Genomic DNA, 19772 nt, shown 5'->3' on the forward strand with positions numbered 1-19772 from the left:
CCATATTCAACACACAGCCTGGATGAAGATGCCAAGTTAATAGTTAGGCGTCTGTGCCAGGAAGCACTTCGCTAGTTTGAGTTAAAGGAACACTGTCGGCTTAAGACTTAAATTTGAATGATTTTAAAAATCAGTTTTATCCTGCAGCACATCATAAAGAGTAGACCTTAAAAAGATTTGAGGGCGTGTGATCCTTTCTGCAATAGGTGTGTGGGTTTGTTTTTTTTTTTTATTCTAAAGGGTAGCTTCAGGTCATCTTTGATAACTGATTCTGAAAGGTGATTTATAGTCCTGTAGGTCCTGTAACTTGGTTGCTGCAACATCCAGAAATTTGATTTCCAAATGAGTAAGATGTAATTGCTGCCTCCTTCAGGCTGGCATCGTGGCTTTTTGTATTCAGGCTTGTAGCAGTTGCCTCATGATCAAAAATGCCTGCTCTGGAAAAGATACTGCACCTTCTCTTTTGAGATACTAACCCATTACCTTATTAATGAAATCAGGTCAGTTTACAAGTGAGTCAGTAATTTCACATGCAGATCTCTAAGGTTTTACACCCACATGGGAAACAAGGTCAGGCCAGCGCTTGAGGAGATGGCTCAGAGCTTGCAGATGCCAGTACGTCAGGAGTGGTGAACGGGAGGCAGCAGTTTCTTCTTAAAAGGCAGATCTTACGTTCAGCACAAAGCACTTTCTGTAACGTAAAATTTGTGGTGCTTGCCTAATTCATTTAAGAGGAATTAAAGTACTTTGAGGAGTATTTTGTACAATAAACTGTAAATAAAAAGCCTTTAATGACTTAAATCCCTGTGGCAGGGTTGTTTGATGTTGGAACAGATTATCTGGATCAAACTTGTACTCTCAAAGGAGTAACATGTCATTGCTCAGATCCTCTAGCAGATCTCTTCTCACAAGATATGGAAAATAATGGACTGTTCTGAAAAGAACCTGAGTCGTGCTCCTTAACAGAGATTCATTCCTCACCTTCTCCAGCCTTATTTATTTTCTAAGATCTTTTCTGTTGCTTATCCTCTGCTCATTTTGCTTTATAAACCTATCAAACTGGAAGGGTATTTTGCCACCAGCAAAATAGGTAGCAAGGATTGTATTTCAGGAATAATTACTATTCTAGTCATTAATAACTTAGTCTTTGTCTTAGTCTCTGACTTGTCTTTCTAAGGAGAAAATGAGTAGGTTCATAACAGAGGTTATGTTGAGAAAAGTAGCTGTATGGGAGAAGGGAAGGAGTCTTAGTACAGCAGCACACCAGCAATTACAGAAACCTGATTGTGGGGACCTATTCTCTGAGAGGGGAGTAATCTCCTCCTTTCATTCTTCCCTCATGTTGGTTTTTTTAATACCAAACCAATAAAATGAATATACCTTCACTTCTGGGAGAAATATATTTGTTGTTGAAAACAAAAGGAGTAATTTCCAACATAATATGCAGTCTTATATTTAATCTGAAGTTCAGCCTGGAAGCTCTCTACTGTAAATGTTTTACTTAGGAAGAACTCTTTCTCCTATAGGCATACTGTGATAAAAGCTAATAGATACCAAGACCATAGCACATACAAATGTTATCAGAGATTGTGCACATTCACCTTTTCATAATTGTGCTATGTTTTTGCTTCATCGTGCTTTTCTGTCAATCAAATATTTGAGAATGAACATTCAAAAAGAGAAACTGTGTCTGTAATACAGCTCAATTGCTAAAATGTCTGTTTCAATTTCAGAAGTGGAAGCATGTCCCCCATGGACATGAAGTAACAAATTGAACTTGGAAATGTTTTCATGTGTTACAGAAACAAATTTACTTTTCTCTTTTTGAGCTGTTGCTACAGTTGTGCTTTGAGTTTTGATCTTGTTTGCTAACATACCTTCATAAGAGAAGTACAAACAGACACTGAGATATGGTTTGCCTTTCTGTTTTTCAAGGAGAAAGGTTGATGTGATGCTTTCCCTTATCAAACCATCTCCTAACTTGTAAAACTTCAGCATGTGTCTGCTCATATCAAATCTTAAACTTTGGCATAAGTTTATAGAAAAAATTGCAGTTAAGTGACTCCAGAAATCACTGCATGCCAATCTGTCTGGGTTTAGACTTAGTTTCTAGGATTGCATAGGTGTTGTCTTCTCAGATTAAATTTGTGTCTTTGCATCTCCTCAGAAAGTTGAGATTGTAGACTGCAGATGTCTCCCCGTTAAGGGCGGTTTGGCACTGGAAGCGTGCTCCATCCATGCTTCATAATCTGCACAGGCAGTCGACGAATTGTCGAAAGCATTTGAAATATTACTCTCAATCTATGTGAGACATGAATTATTTTTTTTTTTAATCTTGGCACTCTGAGAAACTTTCCATCTCCACCATAAAAAGCTTCAGTAGTTATAATGTACAAAAGATGTCAACCAAGAGCTCCATGTTCTCCACTTTGATGCAGTTCTTCGTGAAGTGCCTTGTACAGGGTTGTCTTCTTCCAAAACCTTCATGTGTTAACACTGAAGGCACACTGCAAAGGTTACTGGTCTTTAAGGAAACAAGGAGAGGCACTAGGAGGATAAATCAGATGTTTCTGAATATTGGACGTAATACAAAAAAAGATAGATAAATTCCACAAAACTTATACATGCACACACACACCCCTCCATACGGACATACACGTGCACACATATATCTAGACCCACACAGAGGCATTGTTAAGCATTTTTATATACGTATTTACATGTAGTGCTTTTACTTATATATTTAGATATAATGATAACTGTTTCCTTGGTGAAGTCCTTAAAATAGGACTTCTGTAAAGGCTGGGCAATTTCTGCTTTGCTGAACCTGATAATATCCCTTTAAGTAAGTATCAGTGAGTTTAAGAATGAAATTAATTCTTTAGCATACTTAACAGCAGATAAAGTTATTGAAGTGTATTTTATAATTTAGTATGTAACGTACGCTTCCTACACTTCTTTTTCTAGCAAAGGATTTCTAACTATGGAGCAGAAATGGCAGTGCCCTAACTCTGTGTTTTCAAATGCACGTTTTGTGTTCTTCCCTTTCTTGTGCCTCCAGCTCCAGAAAGAGCCCCTGCAACAGTTCAGTGCCAAATGACACGAAGAGGCCAGCGGACCTGATTGGTCAAGAAGTGATTTTGGTTTCCTTCCTTCTGCTCCTCCTGGTCTGGTTTCTGAATCGAGAGTTTGAGGTCAGTTACCGTCTCCACTACCATGGAGATGTGGAGGCTGATCTTCATCGCACCAAAATTCAGAGCATGAGGGATCAAGCTGACTGGCTGCTGAGGAATATTATTCCGTACCATGTGGCTGAGCAGTTGAAGGTTTCCCAGAGCTATTCCAAAAACCATGACAGTGGCGGAGTAATCTTTGCAAGTATTGTGAACTTCAGCGAGTTCTATGAAGAGAACTATGAAGGAGGCAAAGAGTGCTACAGAGTCCTGAATGAATTGATTGGGGATTTTGATGAGCTGCTGAGCAAACCACACTACAGCAGCATTGAGAAAATCAAAACAATTGGGGCAACCTACATGGCTGCTTCAGGACTGAACACCTCCCAGTGTCAGGACAACAACCATCCCCATGGACATTTGCAGACCCTTTTTGAATTTGCCAAAGAAATGATGCGAGTGGTGGATGACTTCAACAACAACATGCTGTGGTTTAATTTTAAACTTAGGATTGGCTTTAACCACGGCCCCCTCACGGCTGGGGTCATTGGCACCACCAAGTTGTTGTATGACATTTGGGGTGACACTGTGAACATTGCGAGCAGAATGGACACCACTGGCGTCGAGTGTCGTATACAGGTGAGTGAGGAGAGCTACCGCATCCTCAACAAGATGGGGTATGACTTTGACTATAGGGGGACAGTCAATGTGAAGGGGAAAGGTCAGATGAAGACCTACCTTTACCCAAAATGCATGGACAATGGGATCGTGCCACATCACCAGTTGTCTATATCTCCAGACATTCGGGTTCAAGTGGATGGCAGCATTGGGCGATCTCCAACGGATGAGATTGCCAACCTGGTGCCTTCTGTACAGAATTCTGATAAGATAGCCCATGGCACAGATAACTCAGAAACCAAGGACATCCTTCCTTCCACCAAGAAGCTCCAGAAAGATGTGGTGAAAGCAGAGGAGAGGTGCAGGTTTGGCAAAGCCGCGGAGAAGACTGACTGTGAGGAAGCGGGAACTGAGGAGGTCAATGAACTGACAAAGCTAAATATCTCTAAGAGTGTATGATGCACTGTCAGAGTTGCATGAAGTGCTCTGTCAATAGAAACACAAAGACATTTGCAATTGGCAGTTTTCTTTTTCAAGAGAGACCTTCTCAACACCTGGGTTGTACGTTTGTTTTCATTTCAGCACCTGGTGCTGTGTGGATCACAGCTCTTCAGGGCTTGTTTTCATCCATCTCTCTCCTCCATGCCCCAAATCACATCCCAAGCTCCCCAGCTCCCTGTGCAACCATCTTACAGCTGAGTAGAGGATATTAAGTGCCTTCAGATATACTCCATTGGACTCCCTGTCAAGGTACAGAGGCCCCAAGTGAAATCATAGCTTTGGGTATTTATCTAATTTTAAAAAGAAAAGCTGTGGTTATATCATTTTTATTGTTGTTTCTCACAAAACACTTTTTTTGCCTAATGCAACTCCTTGGGTTTTTTATATCTCTCTGAACAATGTTTTACTGTTATCAGACCTTTTGTATGTAAACACACAGAAAAATGTGCATGTATCTACCATATGAGACTGACATAAAGTGCCAGTAACGTACCACAAAAGAATGTCTTGGCGAGGGGGTGACACAATTTGACTTTGTGTTGGGCTGGAGGAGGAGTTCTGCAGTGGCTCAACATTTAGTTAGAGTAGGCTGAACAACAGCTCTAGTTTTATTCTCCTTTACCAATGCTTTCTTCAACCTTAATGTGCCATTGTGTGCTTTGGATACACTTCTTTTCCATATAGCCATTGAGTTACTGATATGTGGGAATGAAATAAGGGTTCGGACATCACCAGCTCTCAGGACAGGTTTCCAGAAGCAGACGAGTGACCACGGGAGTGTTGCAATTCAGGTCTGACGAGTCTAAAGCAGTTTCATGTTACTCCGTACGCTAGCTGAATTTGCGAAGGTAGGTGAAGTCGGTATCTCTAAGCTGGTCTGATTTGAGAGAGAGAGAAAAGCGAAATAAATGTTTTGGGAATGCCTTTATTTATTTATTTATTTTATTCCTTTTTTGTTGTCGTTGTTTGGGGGGGTTTTGTGTGTGTGGGCAGAAGGGATCAGGAGAGGTGAATTGTTAATTGGTTTAATAAGAGTAATAAGATGGTGTTTCAGCCTCTTTGAACTACCAACCACTGTGAGGATGTTACCTAGGCAATATTTGTTTCAAAGCTGGTGAGACTTCCGAAGCCACCAAACGCAATTGAGTATCCCAGCTTCCCTCTGTACTGAGTCAATGGTGCTGCACAATATTTTTCAGGATTTTCCCCCCCCTACACTGTGCTTTTGCAGCAGGGAATAGAACAGCATGCTCCCTGCGTGCCACTGAAAGCAGGAATAGGGAAAGAGTCCTTCCTAGTGAGCTGAGAAGCACAATAATTTCCTAGTCTTGCAGATGACTCTGTGCAGGTCCCTGGGTCTGGAGACCTGCGGGAGCCCAGGGACCTGCTTGCACAGAGGGAACTGCAGGCTGGGGGCCTTAGACTATACCAGTTTGCCCTTTGCATGCTTCCATCACCTCCTTCACTTCCATTTGATGTCCTGCTTTGGATAATACTAATTACTCAACTATTCCAGTTCAGCTAACTCCTTGTGACACCAAATACAATGAAAGAATTTTTATGCCCTAAATAAGTTCATTAGCCAGGGTGAAATGCCAAAAGTATAATGTCCAAAATAAGTTCATTAGCCAGCTGTTGAAATGCAGTGCTGTGCTGTCTGCGTATAGCTGTGGTTTTTAATTCTTTCTTTCCCTCTGAACTAAGGTCAGAATATATTTATACTTCTTTTTATTCCCGATGTGATTTTTGGAGTTTGAGTGATAAATACATACATTGTGAGGTACCTATTCAGCTATTTGAGATCCGTCTACACTCCACGGTCAGCACGGAGCCCTTGAAGTCTTTGTCAAATGTAAATCTGTGAGATTTCTGGATCTTGGTTAGTTAAATGAGACTCTGCACACTGTTCTCAAAAGCTGCTGTTTATGCATGTCTGAGTTGTGTTTGATAGTAAAGTTATTTAAAATTAAATCTTACTTGCTCAGTCTGCCAGCACACAAAAATTCAGGGGATACTCATCCCCATGCCCTTCTGCCACAGATGCTGTAGCCTGTTTGGGGGCTATTCCTGACAAGCAACAATACAAGGTTTTTATCAGTGCACAGTTCTACAGCAGCCTTCCTTCACCGTAGATTAAAACTAGCCCCCTCCTGCCCCCCTCCACGTAGTGGGTTGCACTTCCAACTTTCAGGTAGTATAATTCTGCAAATACCTCTTGCATCTGAAGAATGTATTCTTGAAACCATTTTTAGGGTTCTCGTTTCAGTGAAGTGTGTGTCAGTATTTCTTTTCTTACAGTAGAGGAGTTAACGTGGCCCAGAATTGTTTACATGCCTGCTAGTGTTATATGAGTGTCTGAGTCGTTCAAACCTTTCTCCCTTTCACTTTTTTCTCCCAATTTTATAGGTGACTACCCAGCATTTCTCTCTCATTAATCAGCTGTTTGCAATGGCAGAGTTCAGTTGAGACACGCCGGCTTCTCTCTCATGTGAGACACTGCACAATAGCTAAACCTCCACCAGCAACAGCCCTGCATCCAGTGAGAGGTTTGCACCCTGTGATTAAACCTGAAAATAGAGGGTGCTGGAGTAGGGCCCTGGGCCCAGAGCACCTTCCTTCTCATTATTCAAGCAGTGCACTGCAGAATACAAAAGCCTCATCCTCCAGCCTGTAAAATAAATAATGCTCCCATGCTGTCATGGTGTGGTGCGGTGGGAGTATTGTTGGGTTTCTGGAAACGTTAGAATACCAAAACAAAAAATACCAGGATCTCTTTTTTGTTGGCACTAAGCAAATAAAATGACTGAGGACAGAAGCATTAGTGGACTCTGAAATCAAGGGCTGTTGTCTGCTCTGGGGACTGTCAGTGACGTTACTCTGCCTTAACTCTGAAGCTGGGAAGAGAGTCACAAAAAGTTGAGTAACTCGTGGTACCCCTGTTTGCTTATTGCCAACAGGACAGCAGCAGGCGTTCAACAACTGAGACTGCAGGTCTTCTTTCAGAGGTTTTAAATCTTCTCTTTAATGCAGTGTAGTAATGAAATCAAGAAGCTAAGCTCTCAGCATACAGTTGGCTAGTGAGGTTTTCCCAGGCACAAGGAGCAAGGAGATACCTATTTTCTATTGTAAAACAGTGGGAGCTGAACCTTTACACCTTCCCTTTATGCCTTTGAAAAGATGTCCCAATACTTGCAGAAATTACTCCGGAGGTGTTTTTAATGGCATTGTGAGGTTCTGCATTCCTCTCTGCAGCCCTGACACGTGCGTGCTTGTGGGAGGCCCTGATCAAAGTTCATTTCATTAAAGTATCTTTTGTGCTTGTTCTGTTAATGCCAGCACAATTCGAACACGGTGTAAAAGTTGAGGAGTTGGCCAGGTTCCTGACCCGTGTATTCTGCAAGAGTACAAAGCGCAGGAGGATTTTGATGTGACAAAATGGGGGTGGGGAGGAGGACTCCCCAAGGGCTTTACAAAAAATAAGTATTTGGATACTCTTACTTCAGGCCTAAAGCGCAGAAAGGAGGTGCCCAGAGCAAAGATGCAAGGAGCTATAAGCCAAACACTGCACCCATACCATTTAGCTAAATAAGAGCTTATTCTTGATTAAAGAGTCAAGCTTTTAGGATATCTAGCATTTCTATATTGCTAACTAACCTGTTTCTAAAACTTCAATTCTAAATACAACAAAAAAAAATGTTGCAAAGGAGCAGTTACTAATTTAATGTCTTTATTTTGCAACATCACAAGAGGCTGAGCGTGCCTGAGGTTGGATACAATGCAATCAGCTATTTAACTGTGCAGCTTGAATTGGGGGGTTTTGCCAAATTTAAAGACTCTCTGATTTCTCCCTTCTTCCCTGCTGTGGTCTTGTTTGCTCAGTCTGGATGAAACATGTGAGTGGTTCTTGCCACCCTCCTCCTTACCTTTGCTAAACTGCATCTTCCGTACCGCACAGCAGCGTTTGAACTTTGCTGCTGCGAGGTCTTGGCTTCAGATGCTGCTTTCACTGCTGTTTGCTTCTGTTTCCTAATATAGAGGGGAAGAGTACGTTTGCTTTGGTCCATCTTGATCCATTTGTCTGGTCACAGCTGCAGCTTTCTCCCTGTGTTGTTGGTAAGCTGCTTGACAGAAGGTACAGAAGGAGCAGCAGGCACATCCCAATAATTAAACTTAAGAATTCTGAAAAAAAATACCGTTTTTGTCACACCACAAGTGGAAAAAACTTTTATTTCCCTGAGTTATAGGAAGTGTGCAAAAGCAGATGAGATTAAGAAATAAAATCCAGTGTTTGCTGTCAGTGTTTGGGATTTGCTGAAGCAAATTTTTAAGTCCTGTTTTAGTTAAATATTACAAAACTGCTAAAAATGCAGTAATTATTTATTGATGTGACTCTCCCAAATGCTAAAGATGTCACAGGAGTGGTTTGACAGTAAATACAGAATGATTTTAATGTGGAAAGAGCAACAGCTGAGGCAGAAGTGCAGGGATCTCCCAGCACCGTGGTGGTACCATCTCGATGCCCAGACAGCTGTGAAAACCCAGTTGGGGTCTTTGAGTAATCCTGAGACTGGGCTAGCTCTATGCAGAGCATCAGCTTGGGCAGGAAAGAAATTTATTCCAATTTATTTTCATTTCAAGATCTCTGTGCAGGCTGTAGCTGTTGCTTTGATTTCTAAGGGAGCAACATTTAAGGGGAAAGACCTGAACTACTCTTCATTGTTGCTGAGAATATCCTCCGCTGCCAGTAGCAGTATGATTCTGTGAAGTCCAGTAATACAGTTGGAGATCTAACACATTCTGGCAGACACTGTAGTTGTTCAGGTTTTAGTTTGAGTGCCCTGATGGTCTGAAGATCTTTCAGTCAAGAGCTGTGAAATCATGGACCATTTTCTGCTAAAATACACCAAAAATGTAAAGGAAACTGGAGAGGGAAGACCCCAGTCTGCAGCAATGCAGCACGAGCAGTGTAGGGTACAGCCTAACGATGGGGTTCTGGTTTGCTGTGCAAATGTATATGGTGCAGGGGATGGTCTGTACATGTGCTTCCAGGTCTGCAGTCAGTGAGAAAAGGAGAAGGTGAATGTGAAACGAGGTGTCAGGTTGTTTCAAAGGCTCATCCTTCGTTTCCAGGAGTGATGTCTTTGCTGGCTGCTGCAGGGAAGGTTTCTTGGTTGGCAAGAGAGTACCTGGCTGCCCAGCAGCATGTTTTCTGTGGTGGGATCACGGAGTCTTAAAATGGGTTTATTTTTTTAAAATCTGCTTTAATGCCACCCTCTGAACTCTGTCCAGAGCGATGAAGAGTTTGGTCCATGAAAATCAGACAAGAGGAGCTTATTATCGTTGTTTTATTGGAGTTCATTTAAAATTAACATCAGGCTCTGAAGAGGTTCAAGTAGAAAATAAAATAGAGGTGAGAAGTATTTTGTCTCAGTTTGTGCGGTGCCATGGGGAAGGGTTTTGACGTGCTTTATAGACGCTCTGTGAAGCTCTGTTAGAGAAAAAGTAATGCAAGTTTTCTGCATAAAACCTTTTTCAGGCCTTCGTCAGGTGAGTTAACTTCTGTCTTCAGCCCAGATAAGTGGCTGTACAACGTGTATAAAAGTGTTTGCTACTTACCTCCAGGAGTCAACATTAGATTTTGAGAAAGATTATTTTGGAAAAAATATTTAAAGCTTTTTTTTTTTTCCCCTGGTACTTTATTGTAGCTGCTAAACATTTGTCAGACTAACCAACCAGCCAGGCCCAAGGCTGGCGAGGAGCAGGACCAGGCGTTTTCACACACGCTGCTCCAGATACAATACATTCAACATCGTGTTTAGCAGCTGTTTCACACGCGTGTCTCCAAGTTGGGAATCAGTGTTGAGGAAGTAGCCGCTTGTGTTTTACACTTCTGGAAGGGCCCTGAGGCTGCTGTGTTGGTTTCTTGTGCCTGAGCCTTTACGTGGTTTGTTCTGTTCTCTCTGTTTTCTGGCTCACTGCAACAACACGTATTTTAATCTCCAGAAGTTGCAGTGTTCGCTGAATCTGAAGAACTGCAGAAGGTCGTGGCTGGGAACACTTATTAAGATTTTAAGTTTTGGCTGCAAGTGGTGTTGCTCTAACCTCGCACGTCCCCAGTTTGAGCGTCAATTCTCAAATCCTCCTTCAGATGAGTCAAAACAAAGCAACTTTTTTCCTTCTTTTCTCCCTTAGTCTCTCAGGTTTTTGCTTGTTTCTAACTTAATGCATTGGCTAAATATTAGTTTGCAATGGAAAGATGGTTTGTATCAGTTTGTGGTTGAAAGATTTAAGCTCAGGGTGGGGAAGAACGCAGCGTGTGGTACTTCTGCGGGTATGCCCAGGGAAAATTCCTCTTTAGCATCCTTGAAACTTTGCCTTTATTCGAGTGAGACCAGAGCTTCATTTGTGATTTATTCCTAATATTAGCTGTATAGCTCCATGTTGTTGTTGCCCCTAGAAATTGCCCAAAGGAGACAGGTTGCAATATTGCAGTGGACTGCTCTAATTGCTGCCTGAACCAGGATTTGGCCACTGTGCAGGTACCAGCACAGTCCCACCAGCACCGTCAGATGTTTCTCTTCATGTGTAGTAGTTCAGGAGTCCACAGTTGCCAGAGTAACCCTCTCCCCAGTATAATTTCTAGTTTTCAGACACCATGTTGAGAGAGATGTTGAAGGCCAGGTTGGTCATCTTCTAGTGGAAGGTGTCCCTGCCCATGGCAGGGGGGTTGGAATTAGATGGTCTTTCAGGTCCCTTTCAACCCAAACCATTCTATGATTCTGTTTTATATATATGTAAATATATATATATAAAATAGGATATATATGTGTATGCTGAGACAGACTTGTTATACCCTACTGCGAGTACAGCTTTAAACTTCCAAAGTAATAAACTCTACAAAGCCAAGAGCCTTAACAACTCCAAACATCTGCTGAGAGACAAAACACAGTTTTTAAGTTTGTGCTGAACATTTGGGAATTTTTTCTGCTCGATGGTGGGTGTCTCTTATTTGCAAGGAGGCGGCAGCAGTATCCAAAGATGATTAGGACCTTGGCCACCCTCACCGAATAACCCAGGAAGAGGTAGACAGGTTCCCCCCTTGTGCTCTCAGGAAAGTCACCTCGCTCCCCCAGGGCTGATGTTTATATATAGCATTGCTCAGAAAAGCTCCTTCTTTCCATGGAACAGCATTTTTAATTTAGCATAAAACGTCTTTGCTGGCAGCAGGGGCTGGATTCCTCCTTTCTGACCCCCAGGGTCTTCCGGTCTTGCAGCACTGAGAGGGAGAAGGCAGGGATGTAGATGATGGGAAAGCTGGGTGAGTCGGGAAGGAGCTGGATGTGCCCCTGGGACCGAGCCTGGCAGAGGGCCGGAGCCGAGGACCCGCCGTGTGGGTCCCGCAGCCGTGCCCGGGCAGCAGTGGGCTTCAGCAGCCGCAGGCGAGCCGGTTAGCCCCGCTGGGCTGGGGAGGTGCAGGGCTCTGGGCAGGCTTGTGCCCGCTGTCCTGCTCAGTGGAGCCAGTCCACGGTCAGCCTGATGGCTCTCGAATGCCTTTGTAAATGCATCTTCCCTCCTGCCCTGTTGGTTTCATGTGAAATTGCTCACTATTTCACGTGAGCAGATTTCAGCTGGTTCTTAAAGACGTGCACTGGAAATGGGGGTGCCGCTGTCGGACTGCAGGCTGGGGTTGGGGCTGGGTCTGTCCCACCTCAGCCCATACAGCATTACACCCTCCCGGGACCCCTGTGCGCCAGGAGCGGCTGTACCCCGTTACAGAAATTATTTTCAAAGTGAGAAACTCAAATCAGGGTTGGCTTTGGTTTACCGAGTGGCTGTCAGCTGGGCAGTGGGGTGGGCTCCCCCCCACCCCCTGCTTGCGTTGGAAGCTGCCTCGACAGTATTACCCGAGAATTCAGCACTGCCTGTCCTTGCAGAAACACACGTGGAGATGGTAGAGAAAGCGTTAACTGAGAGAGTAATTGAAACGTTATTGAATTAAGAATTGAAACATTAACTGAGAACAGTTTCCAGTTAAAAAGAAAGAAAATAAGAAAAAAAAAAATAAAAGGCAAATTAAAACATTTTGAAGTCTTCAGGTCAGCTGGAAATTGTTTCTTCGTGACGTCTCCATGTTCTTTCTTTTCCCACCCCAGCGAAGCCCGTGTTCCCGCTACCTTCTCCCCTCCCTTCTTGCAAAAAGAGAGAGAACCGGCCTGTTTACACCCACCGCTGGGGGAAGCTGGCAGCTTCTGCCGGGGCTTTGCTGGGGGACGGGGCTTCCTCACAGCGGCTTCACTGTAAATATTCTGCCTATGCTTTGTTGTCAAAAACCGAAATGGAAAAAAGTTGTATCTGTGAAATATTAAGCTATATATGTATATAGATAAAACGCGTATTATCTCCGACTCGTTACTACGGCTCTGTAATCAATTGTATATTAAACCGTTTTACTGTATGGCAGATCATTTCACGCTATCTTAGATGTAGAAAAGCTGAGAAAGTAATTCACAATACACTATGTCAACTTAAAATTGGTTTGCTTTTTTATTTTTGCTCCAGCATGACTTCAAACGCACCCCTGTGCCATTTGCACATTGTTTCAAAGAATAATAGTTTGGAACAGAAGTTTTTTCAGCCTTTGTTTTGGATCTGGCTTTTCACAATGTTTCTTTGATAAATCACCAAACCACCAAGTTAATTTTTGATTAGGTGCATATTTAGAAGGCGTTTTAAACACGAAAGGAATTTGTCACACAGACCCACTTCACTTTCATGTGTCACTTGGCAGTAAATGACCTTTGTGTTCCCAATGCCAATTGAGAAGATGGCTTCTTCCTCATTTTTCCTCATTTCAATACTGCTCTAAAGTGTTGGGGCAGGGCTGTGCAGCAGCCTGGCAGCAGCACCTCTGCAGCCATCGTATTGTCACCACTGGCAGTGGCAGGAGGTCTCAGCGGAGAGCTTTTCCACGCAGGGAGCTTGCTTTAGCCAAAATCGGGGATGAATTTTGTGTAGGGTTTTTTTTTCTTTCTTTAGCAAAGAGCATTGATGGCTTATTCTTGAATACCAGTGCCTTATTCAGATTCTTTTAATCCACTTGGAAAGTGGAGTGAGGCATTGTTCTTCTGGAGTAAGAGTCCACAGACAAAGAAATGGCTGACCAGGAGTAGCTCTCCGAGAAGAGGAGCCTTCATACTCTCAAAATCTGAACCCGCCCGGCTGAAGGAGCTGATGGTGTTGTCCGCGGCAGGCGGCTCGGCAGCAGAGCCCCTGTCTGTCTGTCTGTCTGTCTGTCTCTCCCACACACCCCCTGCCTCCCTCGGGGTCTCTCTTAAGCATCCCACTGTATGTTCACTGGGTTTCACTGGGGGAAAAACCAACCCTAATGAAGCCCCAAGTCCTTGTAAGGTGAGGTTTGACCTGGAAGATTTGAAGGTTTCCTCCACACCCAGGCGCTCGGCTCCTCGCTCCTCCCCGCTGATGACCGGAGACCCGCCGCCGTCCCCTCCTGCCGCACCAAACCCTTCCCCTCCCCGCGTGCGGCCCCTGGGGCCGTGTGGCCAGAAGCTTTTGTGCGGGTCCCTTTCCCCAGCTCTCCCTCCGGGTTGCAGCAGACCAAGAGCTTTGTCCTCCTGGAATCACGGAGAGGTGGAGTCCAGTTTCTCCAGGAGTTGTTTGTTGTTTTCCTTCATATTTTAAATAGGTTTTTTTTTCCCCAGAGACAAGGTAAGTATCGGAGCGCATGTGTAACGCACGGGTGGTGTGTTGGCTCTGCAGCTGGCACTGGCACCGTGTTCCTCAAGGCCACCCCAGGGTTTTCATGGCAGTAGGTGTGTGTAAGCCATGCTCGAGCATTCCTGGGTCTTCTCCTTCTGTTGCAGGCGAAAACTGTTCCCGTGTTATCCAGTTGGGGTCCTACTATAGATCGTGGTGATTGTCAACTGCCAAGGGATATTTTTTAATAAATCTTACCAAGGCATTTCAAATAAAGCCTGTCTTCCTGGTTTACTTTTCAGTTTTACATTGTCTTCTCCCCAGGTAACCCCGTGGTCAAGTTTCTTCTCTTTCTGTGTTCTGGTTTGTGGTCAGGAACATGTTGTACACCCACACTGGGTCTATTGAAAGATGCAGCCTATGTTTGTTCAGTTTATATGAGGACTGTGGCTACAAGAAAAGCCCAGAGATCTTTCAGGGACACGTTTCACAGCGGTTCCCAAAAGGCCAGGCTGCTTTTGGCCGTAGGCAGCCTCGGGGAGACTCGGTATCCTCGGCCGAGCCGGATGGTGAGGGGACAACGGGGACAACCTGGGGGCTGTTGCATCTCCCGCCTGCCAGAGCTCCCACCCCTGAGTCACGCTGCGCCCGCGGGAGCTCTGGAGCTGCTCGGTTCTTCCTCTGTGTTTAGGACTGTCCTGGGTGCTGGGAGGGCAGCGTTAATGTGCCCCCCAGGTGCAGTAGCATGGCGTGGGGCTCCCAGGCTGTGCTGGGGTCAGCTGCTTCCGAGGAGCCACCGGCAGCTCTGGGGTAAGAGTCGCAAATGTCCGCCTTGCCAGAGCCTCTCACCATCCATGAGCCATGGGTGGGTGGAAACGGCCCGGTGTGTGCCCTCCCCGGCTCACCAGAGGTGGTTTTTCAACCTTCCCCAGCAGCGGGAGCCTGAGGGTCACTGCTGGCCTGGGCTTGGCCTGCAGGGAGACCTGGCTACCCTCGGGCTCCGTGCGGTGGAAGGTGGGTGTGGAGCACGTCTGCCAGCTCCTGACCCCTTTTCGGGGGTGTCCTTGGGGGATTCCCTGGGGATCCCCAAACTCCAGTTGCTCCCTTGGTTTCAGCAGCTCCCTGTGGGTCTCAGCCCCACAACCTGGTGGTGCAGCCGGAGTTGGACTCCAGCTCTGCTCGTGGGGACGCCCACCCGCGTCTCTGCTGTGCCATCACCAAGGCTTCACCGACAGATGCTGCTGCCGGGCCCAGACCTGCTCTGGGTGCAGCCTGTGGCCGGGGCAGCCAGGGTGCCCGAGCCGGGGACTGGCCTTCATCTTCACACCACTAAAGCTTTTCTTCCAGTTCTGGGGCCAAATCTTTCTTTGAAGCAATAATAATTTTTTCCCTCATTCTGCCTGGTTTCACAGCATTTCTCCCCAGCCAAAGCCAGTCAGCAATTTGCATTCCATTGCCGTGGCTGCTGGAGCCCCCGTTGGTGGCATCGTGGATCTGCCGCAGCGCGTGGGGGTGCAGGGACCTGCCAGGGCTTCGTTCGCCCGGGCCACAGCCGCCTTTTGTTCTCACTTGTTAATCAGCGTTTTGCTTTTGGTAACTAAATTTTTGTTGCTTTGTGGTGTTGAGTGGCAATTCTCATTTCACAGCTTTGCGGAGTTTATGGGAATTTAAGAGCTAGATGCAAATGAACTTCATTAACATGCTTAATTATCTTATAAACCTCATATCCATCTGTCCTGCATATGCTTTGTACTCGACGCTTTAAGACAAGCGACCACGTTAGGCTTGGCACGAAGCGCCTGCGAGCGGGAGGCGCTGGGGAGAGCCCGGCTCTGCCTGCGGAGGGACTGGGCTTTAGTGCCGGGGGTGTGTGTTGGGGGTGAAATGTTATTTTTCAAATGCCACGTCCGAGCTGTAAGACTGGCCATGAACAGTAAAACATGCGGCAGGATGACGTGATCTTAGGAATGATTTGCTAAAAGCAAAAAAACAGCATGGAAACTTTTCAGATGTGTCAAAAGGGGAGAAACACTGGCAAGAGGTTCCAGGCCAGCAGCTCCCCGATGGGCGAGAGGTCGGGCCTGGGAAGGCAGAGCCGGAGCCAGGAGCTTTGCCCAAGGGGCTTTGCAGTAGAAAAGCTTTGGGCAAGTCCCCAGAAGGGACCTGACCCCATGGCGCCACGCTGACGGACCCCTCCCACGCTTGGCCGTGAGGGTGTTTTAAGCCAAATTATGTACAGAGGAGGGGGTTGCTATCGGGGTTTGCTGTCACAGAGCTTCGTGGTGACGCTCAGATCAGGCTCCTCTCGCCCCCAGGGGCTCTTGGCGATGTGGGAGAGCTGTGGGGTCTGGCAGAGCACCTGTGGGTGCCCCACTGGGACACCAGCCTGACACGTGATGACGTGGCGCCAGGTCCCAACACCAATTACTGGCAACAGCCTCCAGCCCCTGGACCAAGGTGTGTAGGGGACGCCTGAAGCTTGAAAGCCTGGGTGATTGACATGGTTCCTGGCAGAAAGCAAGGCACAGTTCACGTGGTTTCAAAGGTGCTGGGGTGGCAGCACCCATAAAGGCAACAAGAGGCTGCTCAAGGGCAACAAGTTCACGGCAGTGAGGGGCTGTGTCCTACCGAGCTCTGCTGCCGTGCGAATCCCCACGTTCCTGCCGGTGCACGGAGCAAAACGTGGTGAAGACACGAGAGCATTTGAGAGCCCAGTGGGATCTTCTCCAATCTGAATCTCCAGGTGCGGGTACCTGTTCACCAGTCAGTGCTCTGGCCTGGTTTGGGGAATGTGGAGCACCTGAGCCTCCCCTGTGGCTGGCACCTCTGCTGCATGGGGAACGATTAAAATAAACCCCAAACCCTGCACCGCTGCAGCCCAAGATCCCGAACTTGCATCCCTTTTTGGCACACGATGTGTTTCACAGTGGGGAAGCTGCGCTGCAGTCACAGCGCTGGGTGCCATGAGCAGAATCACAGGAAATGCCTTTTTGTCCTTACTTAATTTTATTGAAAAATACCAGAAAAAATGAGCCTTTACTTCCAGGTGCAAATCATAGATCTACTGGGTAAGAGACAGTGCAAATCCCAGACTTGTGCCAGAGCCCCCAAGGGTTTACAGGCCCTAATGGGGGCTGAGCACAAACCTTTAGCTCTTCTCTACAACAGTGTGGTGCCAGAGCTGCCCCCCTCGGCGGACCCATCGGGGTGCTGCTGCGTGCACCTCGCGCACCTCTCATCCCAGGAAAAGCAGTGATGTTGCTTTGCACCAAATTGCTGTTTTCTGAGTATGTTTATAGTGCAGCAGAATGTGAATTTTTCCAGGCCTGGGAGGGAGCGAGGACCTGGCATGCAGCAACCTTGGAACCGCACAGCCCTGGGGACAGGTGTCCTGCCACCGCGGCGGTGAGTCTGTGTGTCTGAGCGGGGAACGGGGAGCCGCAACGCATAGCGAAGTGCTGACGGAGGATCTCCTTCCCTTCTCTTGCTCTTGCCAGCTCACATCATGGCAAAGACACCTTGTTCCCTCAGGGGCTCAGATAACACCCCAGCCCAGGCACCCCTCCGCCTTCCTCCCTCTTTGCATCCACCACCCTGGTCCAAGGCCAATGTCACTATCGAGTTACCAGCTGCTTGGGCCTCCCCGTTTCCCTCCAGCACAGCCAGACACGAAGTTTAGGAGTGAGGTTATTGAAAACTTTAGAGCTGGAACTCTAAAAAAATTTAAATATCAGCAAAACAGAGATGCAGCTGCAGGGTGAGCAATGCTGCTCTGTGCCACGGTGTGAGCACGGGCACGGGGAGCCCTCTGCGGCCAAAGGGCCCTCGCCGAGCCATGGCGCAGGATGCGGAATGCCCATGCTCGAGCTCCTCCACTCCTGGGGGAGACAGAAGGGTTCAGCGAGGCACTGGCGGCCAGCGCAGACCCAAGGACAGGCTTTGCTCTGCGCAAGGAGCTGCCAGCGAAGCCTGACCGCTCCTCGCCACGTCCAACTCCCCTCCAGCACTGGGATCTGGGAAGGCCACAAGCTCAAACCCTCTGCAAATCCAGGCTGTGGGCAATGGGGAGAGCAGGCATGTGGTTTTGGGGCAGGGTGGTGGGTTTGGAGGCAGGTGCTCTGCAGGTGTTTCGGGGGAGCCTGACAATGTGCCGGGTGAGCACAGACTCAGGGCACGGCACCACGACAGGGCATCGTGGGTGATGCACAAACCTTGTGGTTACAGCTCTGGAACTGCTGGGCCAGCCGGGCTCTGAACCCCACCTCCCAGAAAAGGGGATAAGATTTACCTTTTCTTTTTTAATACATCAAAAGTACAAGCAAAAATTTCCTGCCTCCTGTTGCTGCCCCATGGAGCTGCTGTCGCACCGTGCTTCCCCCAGCGTGCAGTGCTGATCCGCAGCACCCATGGCAGCACCCGTGGGTGCCTGTGAGATGTGGCTGTGCACGAGCAGCGGTGATGGGGCAGGTCCTGCTGGTCCAGCTCCTCAACTCCCAGGAGCTCCCCCAAACTCTGCCTGGTGAAATCCTCCCACCTCCAGCGAGAAGGATCACAGGGAGCCTACAGAGAGAGGAGCATCCAGGGGAGGAGAGGATCTGGTACAATACTGGGGTGGTGCCTGGAGCCAGAGATCCCCTGAAATGTTTTTTAGACCTGGAGGTGCCCGGTTTGCTGGTGTAGGGGCCCCGTGGGGGCTGGCACCACCGTGCCGATGCCAAGCGTATCCATGGGGGCACCAGGAAAGGGGAGCTGGGGCAGCGATGGGCTGAGTTTCCAGCTGAGGTCTTGCAGCATGTGTCACTCTGCTTCCAGGCCGGGTCCCCAGACTCCTCTTTCACTGCTGGACCCTGTTCTGGGCATCATGTGCTGTTTTCCTTCCTCCTGGGTTTATTTTTTGGGTGCCCCTTTGTTATCTGTATGTGGCAGAAGGTGGCTTTTTGCTTTTACACCTGCTGCAAGAAGGTGTAAGCGCCTGAAGGACCCTCGTTGCTAAAGGTGCTTCACAAAGACTGAAGACCCTGCAAAGCAAAGGGACAGTGACACGCCGAAATCTGCAGCTCGGACCAGGGTGCCCCTGGGGACACGGGGACAGGAGTGGGCTGGCGAAGGTGCAGGGCCCGGCATGTCCCGGCCTTTATCTCCCCCTAGTGCCACCCGCTCGGCTCGTTTGCTCCGGCGCCGTACGGTGCAGAGTCCGGCACACTGTGGCCATGGGGCTTGGGGATGCCCAGCCCTGGGGCATCGGCCGTTCTGGGCTGGCGGGGGGAGCGCAGCCACTGCCAGGGCGTGGGGCACTGGGCACGGCACAGGGCGCAGCGTGTCGTGGTGGGGCAGGACCCAGGTCAGGATCAGGAGCAACGACCTGTGTAACCCAAAAACCTGGTCGAGCAAATGCCAGGCAGGGCCGTGGCATCCATCAGCCATAAGGACGTATCCGGGAGCGTTACCGCTGAGGGAGAGGGAGATGATAGAGAGATGATGAAGGCACCTTCACTTGGCCTGAAATACCCAAAAGGTGACATTTCTGAGGCTGAAATGAGGTTGTTTCAAGTGTCACGGTCAGCTGGATGTTGGGACCTGTGCAGACTGGTTCACCACAGCTGCGAGGATCCCCGGGGCGGAGGGACAGTGTGGCCCCAGGCTGCCAGCCCCTGGGGGCCGTAGGGCCAAGACCTGCCGGGTCTCTGCCCTGTGCTCAGGGCAGCCCCGGCCCCACTGGAGCTGGGGATCAGCCCTGGGTGCTGGGGACCTTTGGGGACAAGGATC

General features: G+C 47.7%; 1 protein-coding gene across 3 annotated transcripts in view; it reads left to right on the forward strand.

Moving 5' to 3' along the window:
- ADCY9 (adenylate cyclase 9) overlaps positions 1-14182 on the forward strand; it is a 96881-nt gene extending 82699 nt beyond the window's left edge. For 2 of the 3 annotated variants that reach the window (XM_074919598.1, XM_074919599.1), the window contains one exon: positions 3062-14182. In XM_074919598.1, coding sequence (XP_074775699.1) covers positions 3062-4250 — 1189 coding nt within the window. In that variant the 3' untranslated portion in view covers positions 4251-14182. The remainder of the gene's footprint in view (positions 1-3061) is intronic. The other variant, XR_012634607.1, reaches the window with a different exon arrangement.
- The last annotated feature ends 5590 nt before the right edge of the window (positions 14183-19772 follow it).

The sequence above is a fragment of the Athene noctua genome, chromosome 15 (assembly GCF_965140245.1).
Source record: "Athene noctua chromosome 15, bAthNoc1.hap1.1, whole genome shotgun sequence".
In the NCBI taxonomy this organism is placed as follows: domain Eukaryota; kingdom Metazoa; phylum Chordata; class Aves; order Strigiformes; family Strigidae; genus Athene; species Athene noctua.